We start from the raw sequence: 12,447 nt of genomic DNA, 5'->3' as shown, positions 1-12,447 counted from the left end.
AAAGGGGTCTTTACGATTCATGGTGGATAAATAAGATATTGGAAACAAAATATCTATCCATCTACATACAAGCTGAAAATTACGGAAACTGAAGAGATGATTGAAAAAAATGGAACTTACGGCACACAGCGACACATTGAGGTTTGAAACCGTCCCCCGACATGGAATCACCACCGTTCGGTTTTTGTTCTCGGTGATGTACACAACTCCATGTTGGTCACTCACAGAAGCAATGAACGGTGACCTGTAGTCTAAAAGAGAAGCACATCCCATCAGGAACTGAGGAGCAGAAAAGTTCAGGTTAAACACTCTAACCAAGGGCTGGAAAGATGGCTTGGTGGTTAAGGTGCTTGCCTGCAAAGCCAAAGGACCCAGGTTCGATTCCCCAGATGCACAAGGTGGTGCACGCATCTGGAGTTCATTTGCAGTGGCTGGAGGCCCTGGCATGCCCATTCTCTCTCCCTCTCTCCCTCTCTGTCTTTCTCCCTCTGTCAAAAAAATAAATAAAAATTAAAAAACAAAAAACTCTAACCAAGTAAGTGAAAGATGAGCAATGGTGCCTTGCACAGGTGACTCTGCACAGAGAAGTCAGACCCCCAAGATCTGCTCAGGAGTGTGTGTGTGTGTGTCTGTGTGTGTGTGTGTGTGTGTGTGTGTCTGTGTGTGGTGCAAGCGCTCACGCGCAATTTGAAAGAAAGCTCCCCAAATGAGATTGATTCCCTTTCACACAGAACATTAACAAGTTGAAGATAGTCCATAAATTCCACATTTAAATAGATTATTGGATTTTTTTTTCAAAATGAAGAAACATTTCTTTTTAGTCTAGACATTTAACCTATGAGCTTTATGGTGTTAAAATTTTTCATATTCTCTATTGTTAGACAAAAATGTGAATAGCACAGGAACAAATTAGGTTGTTTAAATGAACAGAAAATAAGTATACATCTGGTGATTCAGTGTTTCCAGAATGTTGTATGCATCATCTTTAAGACTGGGGAGATTATAAATAAGGAAGGGCACACAATAATGTTTATCAGTGTGCTCTGTTTATGGGGTTCGCAGATATTAGCATGTCAATAACAAATATTTGAGAAGGTCACAATGGCAAGGGTTGAGAAGCCAAGGACAGATTTTGCTGCCATTCTGACATTATGTACTGTGTCAACACATGGCTGGCAACCCACTCCACTCTCCAGAGGTAGACCTGAAGTCATGCCTGAAATCTGAGCGATAACGTCTCACCTTCTATGCCCAACGCATCTGCTCAAGGCTTTTCCGGAGGTGAAGGGAGAGTTAATTAGACCGAAGGGGAGCAGAGCAGATAATTGCCTGCAACAGCAAAAGTCTGATTTCCTTCCCAGCTGGAAGGAACAGAAGAACAGCCACCAACCCCCCCCCCCACCCCATCACCACCCTCCTCCCACATGCCACAGGCATTATCCCAGGCCAGGGCCTGCTTCCTGGCTCCACTGCTGACGAGAACAAGGTCAGAAGACGGAGGATGCCAGGTGGGGACCAGGGGGGGACCTTCAAGACCTGCCCGTAGGGAATACTCCACTCGATGTTTTCTTTCCTGTTGTTAAAACTCCATGACCAAAATCTCAGATAGCTCAAGGTAGAACTTAGAATGCTAAGCTCAGACAGGAAGCAGAATTTCGTGGTATCCCCAAAGACAGCTAGGTTACAATGAATCAGTGCTGGAGACTTGTTCATATGTGGCTTACTCGCTGTCAACATTAGTGAACATCTTCCATACCTCGTTTCCACAGCGTGTCTTTGGGAGCAAGATTAACCCTTTGACCTAAGACTGAAACAATTCAGGGAGTCTGTTCTATTTCGGTTGCCCCAAAAAGGGAAGTCAACAAAGGGAACCCAAACAACCACCCATCCTCTGAAAATAAAATATTTACTGTAACTCATGGAATGACTTTTCACATGTCTCCAGGTTTCCTGACTCAGGGGAGAAGGAAGTAATGAGATATTATGGGAGAGGTTCACCTCGTAGCATTTCCAGACAGGCTAAAAGCAGGAAATCCTTGTGGTCTGCTGAGAACCACGGCTTCCAAGATGGCCAGATCAAAAGGAGCCAGAAATTCTCCAGGATCCGAGCCTGAGCCTTGTCTCCCTCAGGGGAGGGGAGGAAGAGGGCACAAAACTGTCTTGGAACGATCTAACCCAGAGCAAAGCACGTGACATTCCAAGGGACTTGGGCAATGCGGTCCCCACTTTTTTCTATGGCATTGGCCCATATGGTCCTATCAAAATGTAAGTGGGGGCATGCAAGTGTGTTCCCCAAAGCTGATCAAATTCCTTCCTGTCCTGTTATAGTTGCTTGTGGAGAAAAACTTCTAAGCTGCTTTCACCTGTCTCAAAATCCTCTGAGAGTATTTTACCATGTAAATGGGTAAGTAAAATGTCTTCAAAATCCATCCTTCACTGAAAGAAACATAGACAAATATAATGCAGCCCTTATATTCCCAAATAATATGAAATTATAGGTATCACATTAGTTAAGACAGGTTGTGTAGAAGAAAATTCAGTTGGTAGGAGATTTTCAAAATATAAAGCTTAATTTAATTCACATTATAAATACTAAATACATATAGAATTTTATATATACATCTATATATGTCATTGGTCTCCCTGGTATCAGTTCCAAGTCGCAAGCCTATCAGATCGACAGGAGGCACAGTCCTCACAGGGTCCTTTTGAAGTAGAAGGCTGCGTACCAGCATGTGAATTCTCATTTACAAAGTGTGAGGAGGGGAAGGGATGGTCCCACGGGGGAGGAGTCCTCCAGAGTCCTGAGCTGCTTCCCTGTGCATTCCTGCAAAATTCTCCTCCCTTCTACAGCTACCCTATCTCACCACAGAAACCACTCTATAACTCATGCCCAGTCGTTCCTGCTTTCAAAAATTGTCTTCAGGGCATTTCTCAAATAGCAGAAGGCTTCTTTATGCATCTCCACAGCCGGTGAGGACCACAAATTTATCATGCAAAGATCAGGACCAAACTAATTAAAGAAGAGCCATACACAGTCCAGGCTCCAGAAACAGCCGTGAGTCACTTCTCAGAGGACTCCTGGAGAGAGAAGAATTTTGTATATTCCGCTTGGCACACCGCCTTTCCCAGCAAGCCTTTTGTTGGACTCAATTCTCCTTGGGGCCTATTGTGCTTTAGAACTGGTAAGTGGATGTGGGGAAATACATTCGACTCCACCACTTACCTTGAACATAGACGTAGACGGCCGAGGTCACGTCAGTGTCCCTGTAGAAACACTTGTAGGCTCCAGTGTCATTTCCCACCACTTTTGGTATTGTGAGCGTCTTGCAGAAAACGCTATCGCTGCACTCAGTCACCTCCACCCTTTCCTCGGAGCCACTCTGGTTGTTGGGCCAAAGCCAGTCCAAGTCCCGCTCTCCCCTGAAAAATTCATTTCAGGAAGGTATTAATGTGGAGTGGCATGCCACGAGGCTGCAACCAAGAGACCAGAAGGTCTGATTGCCGCCTGAATGCAGCAGACAATTCAAAGCGTTCTACCAAGGATGACGATTTGCCTCGCTATACATCAAACAGCCTCAACTTCAGAAATCACCTAAAGAGAGTCCTGTATCTGCTATTAACCCGCACACTCATTCCTTTCACAATACTTACAGAACATTTATGATGTGCTAAAAACATAACAAGAGGGGCTGTTAACAGTTGAAGTGTTTGCCTGGCAAAGCCTAGGGACCCAGGTTCGATTCTCCAAGTACCCACACATAAGACAGATGCACAAGATGGCAATGCATCTGGAGTTGTTTGCAGTGGTTGGAGACCCTAGTGTACCCATTCTCCCTCCCTCTCTCTCTCTCTCTCCCTCTCTCTCTCTCTCTCTCTCTCTCTTCCTCTCATATAAATAAAATAAAAACAAAAAAATCAATGTTTTTAAGGACTGAGGAAACACCCCAAATACGCAAGACCCTATTCTATGTTCTACCTCCAGCACTGAACAAAAGAAGAAAAAGAACTGATTGATTGCCTTTACAAAACCTCACTCTAAGGAGACCATCAAAAAGTCAGCCGAGTTCACCGTATCAAAGGTGATACGCAACGCGGCAAAGAAACATGTCGACTGTGCAAAGAAGCCGGTGAACAGTGCGGGGGGGGGGGGAGCATCTGATGAAGTTGACTGGCTCTGGCGTCGCATGTCACATCTGGACAGGCAGCCCTCCAGGTGGAGGGAACAGTGAAGGGAGAGGACAGCGCCAGGTGTGCATCTAGAATACTTGAACAGCCATGAATCCAGACGATCCAGGTTAGTATGGGCAAAGGGGAGAGTAAGAACTGAGGTCAGGGAGGAAGGCACTTGCAGGTTCTGGTAAGGATCAGCCTCAACCAGGACAGTCAACACCAGGAAAAACGTAACATTCATTCATTCAAGAGAACCTGAAGCTGCCATGACATCGCAGCTTCCAGCTTCGCAGCTGTGCCTGCTGAGACACTTCACGCATTCATGGCTTGCTCAGAACCTGAGAAATGGTTGCGCGGAGTTTCAAAAGGCGGGTGGAACCTTTGTCAATTCTAAATAGCCTTTGTCTCGGAGGGGAGGCAAGAGGACAATCTCTGGAAATGTCATGAATTAGAAAAGATTAAAAAAAAAAAAAAACAGCACCTGCTATTGTGTATTTTTCCCAAAGGCTGTGAATTGGTGACTTTGAGAGACCCTTGATAAGGAGCCTGGGGGGTAGCCCACATTCTGCAATCTAAAATAGAACTGAGTCATTCTGTGGGTGCTCGCTATTCTCCCAGCATGAGTCAGTGACATCAAGCTGCCAGGGCTCTTTGTGGCATCCCACACTCTTCTGAGAGGGCAACATTGCCTCGACCCCTCATGGCTCCCATCGAACACGTGCTAGTGCCGAGAAGTATCTGCGTCTTTGAGTCTGCACTGCATCATGCCCAGGCTCTTCTGGCTTCTTGCTGGCAAGTGGCAAAAAGAGGTATTCCAGAGCACCAGGGCACGCCACGAAGCCAATGGCCTGTACAGGACACGTGCTCAGGAGTAGTACTCACTAACAACAGATTGCTGCTACAGTGAGAATTTCAAGTGTGGAATAAAGTTCCTATGAAGGCTAGGAAGAGGCCTAGAAGTCATGAAGAGAAAAATAAACATAGTTCAGAAGTTCTCCAATTCTGTTTCCTAAGAGTATGTCCATTACTTACCTTCCAGTAGTCAACGGTCGCAAATATCTACTCAACGTGAGTTTCTGGTATGTGCGTGTTGTGTGTATATGGTGTGTATATTTGTGCCTTTTGTTATGTGTGTTGGTATGCATGTATGATGTGTGTGTTATGTGCTTATGGTGTGGGTATTTATGACGTGCATGTGGGATGTATGTATACGGAGTATGTGTCTGTGTGGCATATTTATGTGTTGGAATAGTGGGGAAAAAAAAAAACCAACAAAATAGTATGAAGTTTTGGGAAGATCTTTCTCATTGCTTCATATTGCATGATTTCTTAGAAGCCTCGAAACTTATGAACAATTACACCGACGCTATTATCATTCTGCTGCAATGGAAATTGTTTCTCCTTTAATAAACAATGAGTCCCTTTATACAGGAACTGTGGATGTGCAGTGAGACCTTACCTGCATGTGATCTGAAGAGTTGTGTTAGCCAAAATGGTGAGTATGTCTTTTGGTGTGCTGAGCCTGGGCGGGAGGAGGGCATAGCCAGGCAAACCTAGAAACAAATTATGCAAGTTAAAGAGCTGAACCCAATAGGAAACACCTTCCATAAACAATGTCCACTCTAATCTGTAAAAGGCCTCTTCAGCAATTCATTGTATGAGACTGGGATTTACTCTTCCCCATTCCCAGTAAAAGTTCACAGGCTGTGTCATAACAGGAAGAATGGGCAGATGGTGAGAAACCAACACAACGGGGCTGCGATTCATGGCGCTAGGGTGGAGTTCCTGTTTTCCTGCCTTGCCAACTTCAAGGTCTTACAAAAGGATATGGGACATTGAAACCCAATGAACCTTCATCAGATGATCTCAGTCCCTTGGGAGAGGACCCACTGACATTTCTTATAAAGCATAGGATGCACACATCTGACTAGATTGCTGATTAATGAATACTACTTAAGAGACATTTCTGTATAGCTCATCTATATGCCCTAAAAGGAGTGAGAGTAAATTGGACCTAGTCTCATTGTTCTTTTATCGTATTATCTCGCACACTTCCTTAGGTGACTAACTACAAAGGTTGAAGTCAAGGCTCATAAAGACAGTGCATTTAAATGGAGAGAAAAGACAAAAGGAAGAGAAACATTTCCCCGGGGTACATGTGCATGTTAGTATGTTGCTGCTCCAAGAACAAGACTGAATACAGTGTAATGCTAATGAACACAACTGGAGAAATCTCTTCTTAAATTTTTATTTATTTATTTTCAAGCAGAGAGAGAGAGAATGAGAGTACCAGGGTCTCTGCAAACAAAGTCCATATGCATGGTCACTTTGTGGGTCTGGCTTTACCTGGGTACTGGAGAATCGAACCCAGACTGTGAGGCTTTGCAAGCAAGAGCCTTTAACCACTAATCCATCTTTCCAGCCACCAAGGGGAATCTCAACTCATTAATCAATGTGCTGAAGTCACTCTGACACAAAACTTGGGGCGTAAGAAATGTGTTATTACTTAAGGGATCAAGAGGCAGAAGAATCCTATGGGAGCTATTTTTCAGCATAGTTCATTTCACAGCAAGAGAACTGAGTTTTCAGTCAGCTCGATGTGAAGAGCTACCGGGGCACAGGGGAAAGGGCCTGCTCTGATGAAGAAATATCGGTATCTTCCAGCCATCAGTTTGAAAAGTCACTGGCCAGCTTGACATGGAAGCACACTCCTGTCATCCTAGCACTCAGGTGTCTGAGGCAGGAGTCCAAGACCAGCTTGGGATATATAATGAGACCTTGTCTCAAAAATTATTTAAAAAGGGGGGGCTGCACACAAGTGCAATAGTGGCACACAGCCATGGTGGGGAACCAACTGCTCTTGATTTGGCTAACTGATCCCCTCAGTGGTACGGGACCCATAGCTGGAGCTGGGAAACAAGTCAGAACCATATCCAAACATAAGCCCACTCCCCAATATCAAGCTACCATCAGTTATGGACTACAAGAGGGCCTACACCTATTAAACTCTCTATAAAAAAAAGTAAGGGTTAGCTCATTGTCCTGGTGCTAACTTACTGTCCATTGGAGAATCTGCTTCTCTTTTTCAGATAGATGCAGATACTAAGGAGAGAGCCACCCCATCATACCTCAAAAGGGCTCCAGCTGAAACTAAGGAAAACTGGCGAAACAAGCAAGGGTGTTGTTTTCCTGATGAACCAGCTACCAGCACAAGGGGGAAGGAGACCAACACAGAGAAAAATCAACTCCTACCAAATCAGAGAGCCAGAGCCTCAGAGGCCCCCAACACCTCATCACTGAAGCAGACCAAAAATGAACCCAACATGGCTCAGGGAAATTTTGTGGAAGAGGGGGCAGAAAGAATGTCAGAGCCACATGGTGGGTCATGATATGCAGAGATATTTATCGTACCAATAACTGTGGGCTAACCCCACAATGCACGACCCATGTACCTCAACAAGGAGAGGCCAATGGGGAGGGGGTAGGCCGTGGATGAGCCTAATAATGGTACTAAACTGCCTGTATTTGCTGAATACAAAACTAATAAAAAGGGAGGGGGGCGGAGAGATGGCTTAGCAATTAAGGCGTTTGCCTGCAAAGCCAAAGGGTCCTGGTTCGATTCTCCAGGACCCACATAAGCCAGATGCACAAGGGGGTGTATGCGTCTGGAATTCATTTGCAGTGTCTGGAGGCCCCGGTGCACCCATTCTCTCTCTCTCATAAATGAATAAAATATATTTTTAAAAATAATTGATGCTACGCAAGCATCATGCCTTCAAATTCACGCCATCTAATAAGAGATGACCCCCTAAGCTGCACTGACATTGTTGGGCAAATAAGTGAACCTGGACAGATGTGACCACACGCGAGGCCCTGTGAAGAGAGAGAATAAGTTGACAGTCAGGGCAAATACCCAGCACATGGCTTCAGGCTCCTTATGTGAACAACAGGAGGGATGGGGACAATTGACTGCGCGCATGCTCAGACACCCACACAGATGTACAAAGCAGTCTATGGCCATTTCACTCTGAGAGCATCCCATCTTGTCAAATGTACATATGTCGCTGACAGAACTAGAGATTTATTGATCAGTAACATATTTTATGCAAACCACTGGAAATTCAATTGCATCAGTTCATCTCAGAAACTAGTTGACATTGGTAATGATTACTGTTTGGACAGTAGCCCTGAACTTGATGTTACACTATCCCTAGACCTCCAAAAATGCATTTTAATAACAGTATCACAGATGGCCTATAGGACACCCTGGGACAGCTACTGGTCTGGGTAGTCATGTTCAATTAATTACCGTAACACTTTTCAATATGTCATGAGTAACTGTCCCCTAACATAAGCAAGCAATTAAACAAAATGTTCAAAAGCAAGTCTTCCAATAATGAGATCCAACTTTGTCTACGAAAAGGAAAACGAAAGCGACTCGTCTGGATAAATGGATTTCAAACATGACTGGGAAACATTACTTTGAGAAGCATGCCGAAAACAATAGCTTAATATAATTCATACCACGATCCAAATGAGAAAGAATCTATAAGCTGGGCATATTTGTGTGAGGGGGAAAAGTAAAATAACTAACTTCAGTAAGTGTTGCCCACTCTGCCACCAAAGTTAAGAAACTGTTTTGTATTGAGTCTAGAACGTCACACACGCTCGGCAAACACTCTACCACTGAGCTACATTCTACAGCCCCCAAGAGACTCTTGAAGGTATCAATAATAAAATATCCCCCCAAAGATCATCTCAACCTGTACACACATGAGCTATGAAAGTTTCTCCATTCATAAGAAGCCAAGACAACACCAAGACATATCGGTAACATGGATATGTCTGTAACCTGTCTATGACAAGATTACCAATAATGACTTTGGATTTACATTGACAGGGCCAACTTTCTTATCTCTTCTAAGCTCCGTTCATTTTCATTGGCAAGCTTGCTCGCTACTCCAGCAAGTTCATGCTGCCTGTCAGAGGTGCGTACGCTACTGCTCAAGAAAAAGCCCTTTTATGCTCCAACTCCACAACCACATTAATTAATTTTGTGCACTGTTACCCTTCCAGCTCAAAGAGGAGAAGGAAAAACAACAGCGCCTCTGTCTCTAGAATTTGATGGCACCAATTATAGTCCAATCCAGTTAAACAAGTCACACACTCCAAAAGGGCAACCTCACCATTATATTCAGGGCAACCAGATTGCTGTTATAACCACTATTCTAGGAACACCCCGGGCTTCAAAGCAACTCACTTCTCTGTGGGATACACAACAACCACGGGTTCCAGGCCTTCATTCTTGTCAGGGACAAATGAGTGTCCACGGTGGAGCTGGCCTCATGAACCAAGTCATTATGAAGAAAATTCAATAACTGTAGACAGATGATCTTGGTACCGTATGTGGTTGCCACTGTCTTTTTAAAACATGTGATTCTTCTCTTTTGATACAAGAAATTTTTTTTTTACAGAAGGGAGTTTCTCCACCACCCCCCTTTTCACCCTCCAACGTATGGAGATTTGGAAATGAGCAAACCGTGGCTACAGAAATGAGACTGGAGTAGAGGAGAGAAGAGGAGGAGAAAGAGAGAAAAGAAGCAGTGGCATTGCATCAAAAATATTTATTCCTAATCTTGAAGGAGGAGAACAGTTTTAGGTGAGGGGGGAAAGCGGAGCCACAAGTAGGCGCCAAGCGGTGAGGGGTTTCAATTTCTGGCTATGCCTTTCCTGCAAGACCAAAACGTTTAGAGCAACGCTGCTTTGCACCGAAAGTCCTGGAGAAGCTGTCAGAGGACAAGGGACAGGACCCAGTGGCCACCTCTTCCCTGTACACTGAAGCTTTCGAGGAGCACATCGATGCTGGGACTTAGGGTGCGGAGGGCCAGACGGGATCTCGGAGGCCGGAGGCCGGGCTTGCACTGGGCTCAAAGTTCCCTTCCCCGCGCGCGCGGGAGCCAGGCTGGAGCGCGCTGGAGTTTCAAAAGCAGTTTGAGCATCTCTTGCCAACCCGGGGCCACTTTCCGCCTCCCGGCCCCCTCCCCGGAGCCCGGGTGTGAGTGTGTGTGGGTGGGCTCCGCTGGACACGCTCCAGCCGAGCCCCAAGGAGAAGATACAGCTCCGAAGATCACCGAGCGCTGAGTTACCAAGAGGCTAGTCTCGGAGCCTCAGTTTCCCCAATGGGCAAGTGCGAGCACAGAGGGTCGAGTCCCTTGCAACTCTCTCGAGGTAGGATTCCAAGTTAGGTGCTCCGGCATCCCTACCCTCCGCCGCCCTCGCCCGCCTGACTCCTGGCCAGTGCGCTCCTTACCCACGGAGACCGCCCGCATCTCCACGCAGAGCCACAGGGCCACGGCCAGCAGCGTCCTGCCCTCCATCCTGCACTTCGCGCTGGGCATCGTGCCCGGACCCCGGGCGCAGGCTCGCTCTCGCTCGCTCGCTCGCTCGCTCTCTCCGTGGAGATGGGACGCGCTCCTCTGCGGGCTCAGCAGCTAGAAGATGCCCGGCACCAGGCTCCGGCCTCCGGCTGCAGCGGGACCTGACCGGAGTTTTCTGCGGTGCCAAAGTGTCCGGGGCGATCGGAGGAGGCGCAGCGGGGCCGCGCACCGCCTGCTCGCCCGGGGTCCCGAGGACTCCGCGCTGGGTGCAAGCGCACCGCAGATCTCCCGGAGCTGGGGGGCGTGGCCGGGGAGGGGCGGGGACGTGGGAAACCACGCCCGGGCCCCTCTCTGGGTACCCCGACCTGGATCGCCCGCTTCCCACGCCCACTCCATCTCCCTAACTCCTCCTTGACTGCCTCCTCTGGGCCCGGTCCCAACTCGGCTTTGGCTGCGAGCGGAATGTATCCCTAAGGGACACGAGTCACTCTCCAAGGTCCAGGCGCTGGGCCGCGCATCCCTAGTGACCCGCGGGTCCGCCGCCGCAGGTGGGAGAAAACGAATACTGAACCTAGGTATATCTGGGTGGTCTCACCCTGGCAGTTAGGAGTTTGGGATTTTGTTTTATTAGTACTTTCTTTGGCCCAAATAACCGTCTCTATAAATTAAAAAGAAATAAAAATAAAATAAAAGCACTCCCCATCTGAACGCCTTTGATTGGGGAATGCGCTGATCCATCTCGTCAATATCTCCACAGTTTCTTAGTCTACCTGGGAGAAAGAAGTTAAGCTCCTAACCCCGGAAAGCATTTCCTTTTGGACATCCTGTCTGGCCCTGGTCAAAAATTTATGACCTAAACCCGGCGTGGTGGCGTACTCCTTTAATCCCAGCACTCGTGAAGAGGAAAGGTAGGTGGGTCGCCGTGAGTTCGAGGCCACCCTGAGACTACAGAGTGAATGCTAGGTCGGACTGTACTAGAGTGAGACCTTACCTCGAAGAAGAAGAAAAAAAAAAATCTATAACCAGGGAAGGATCTCGAAAGCTAGAGGTGCCCGTGGGTTCCAGCGTGAAGGTCACCGGCCCTTCTCCAGAGAGGCTTTTTGTCTGGGAGCTTCAGAGAGAGGGTCCCCTCATTTAGACTAGGCGCCTTTTCAAAGTTGAACTTTCAGCCGCGATCCCCTTTGGTGGAGGAGAAGGGACCCTCAGTATCCCTACCCCCCACCCACGCCGGGGCAACGAAGAGAATTCACTCCGTGGACTTCGTGCAGAGCTGCTCGGAACCGCGCCCCGGTTCCTTCTTGAACGCATTTGCTCCGTTTGGGTTTCTCTCCATTTCTTCTACAGCCAAGAAGTGACCGTCCAACATCTTCCACTTGTCCACATGTCCAGCTTCTTTTATAATGATACCTTAAAAACACCATCCTGCAGCAAGACGCAGAGACAGTGGTTATTTCTACATCTATTCCAAACTCCATGAATACACACCATTAAGTAATGTGTGGCCTCTCTTCCTTTACTTAAAAATAGGACCTGTCGGGCTGGAGAGATGGCTTAGCGGTTAAGCGCTTGCCTGTGAAGCCTAACGACCCCGGTTCGAGGCTCGGTTCCCCAGGTCCCACGTTAGCCAGATGCACAAGGGGGCGCACGCGTCTGGAGTTCGTTTGCAGAGGCTGGAGGCCCTGGCGCGCCCATTCTCTCTCTCTCTCCCTCTGTCTTTCTCTGTGTCTGTCGCTCTCAAATAAATAAATAAAATTAAAAAAAAAAACTTTAAAAAAAAATAGGACCTGTCATTATCTTCTACTTTCCCAGGTTGACAATGATATATAAAATATATATATGCAATATACAAAATGATATATAAACTATAACGAATTTATATGGTTAAATTGCATGGAAA

At 46.8% G+C, this 12,447-nt stretch overlaps 1 protein-coding gene across 1 annotated transcript in view; it reads right to left on the bottom strand.

Annotated features, from left to right (window-relative positions):
- Positions 1–10,793, bottom strand: part of Kdr (kinase insert domain receptor) — a 51,591-nt gene extending 40,798 nt beyond the window's left edge. The window contains exons 1-4 of the mRNA XM_045161467.1: positions 10,484–10,793; positions 5,633–5,726; positions 3,227–3,423; positions 121–251 (exon numbers count right to left, since the gene is read on the bottom strand). Of these exons, the coding sequence (XP_045017402.1) occupies positions 121–251; positions 3,227–3,423; positions 5,633–5,726; positions 10,484–10,571 (510 nt within the window). The 5' untranslated portion in view covers positions 10,572–10,793. The remainder of the gene's footprint in view (positions 1–120; positions 252–3,226; positions 3,424–5,632; positions 5,727–10,483) is intronic.
- Between the last annotated feature and the right edge of the window lie 1,654 nt (positions 10,794–12,447).

This window comes from Jaculus jaculus, chromosome 11 (genome assembly GCF_020740685.1).
Source record: "Jaculus jaculus isolate mJacJac1 chromosome 11, mJacJac1.mat.Y.cur, whole genome shotgun sequence".
Taxonomy (NCBI): domain Eukaryota; kingdom Metazoa; phylum Chordata; class Mammalia; order Rodentia; family Dipodidae; genus Jaculus; species Jaculus jaculus.
This window is presented reverse-complemented; position numbering and strand designations above follow the sequence as displayed.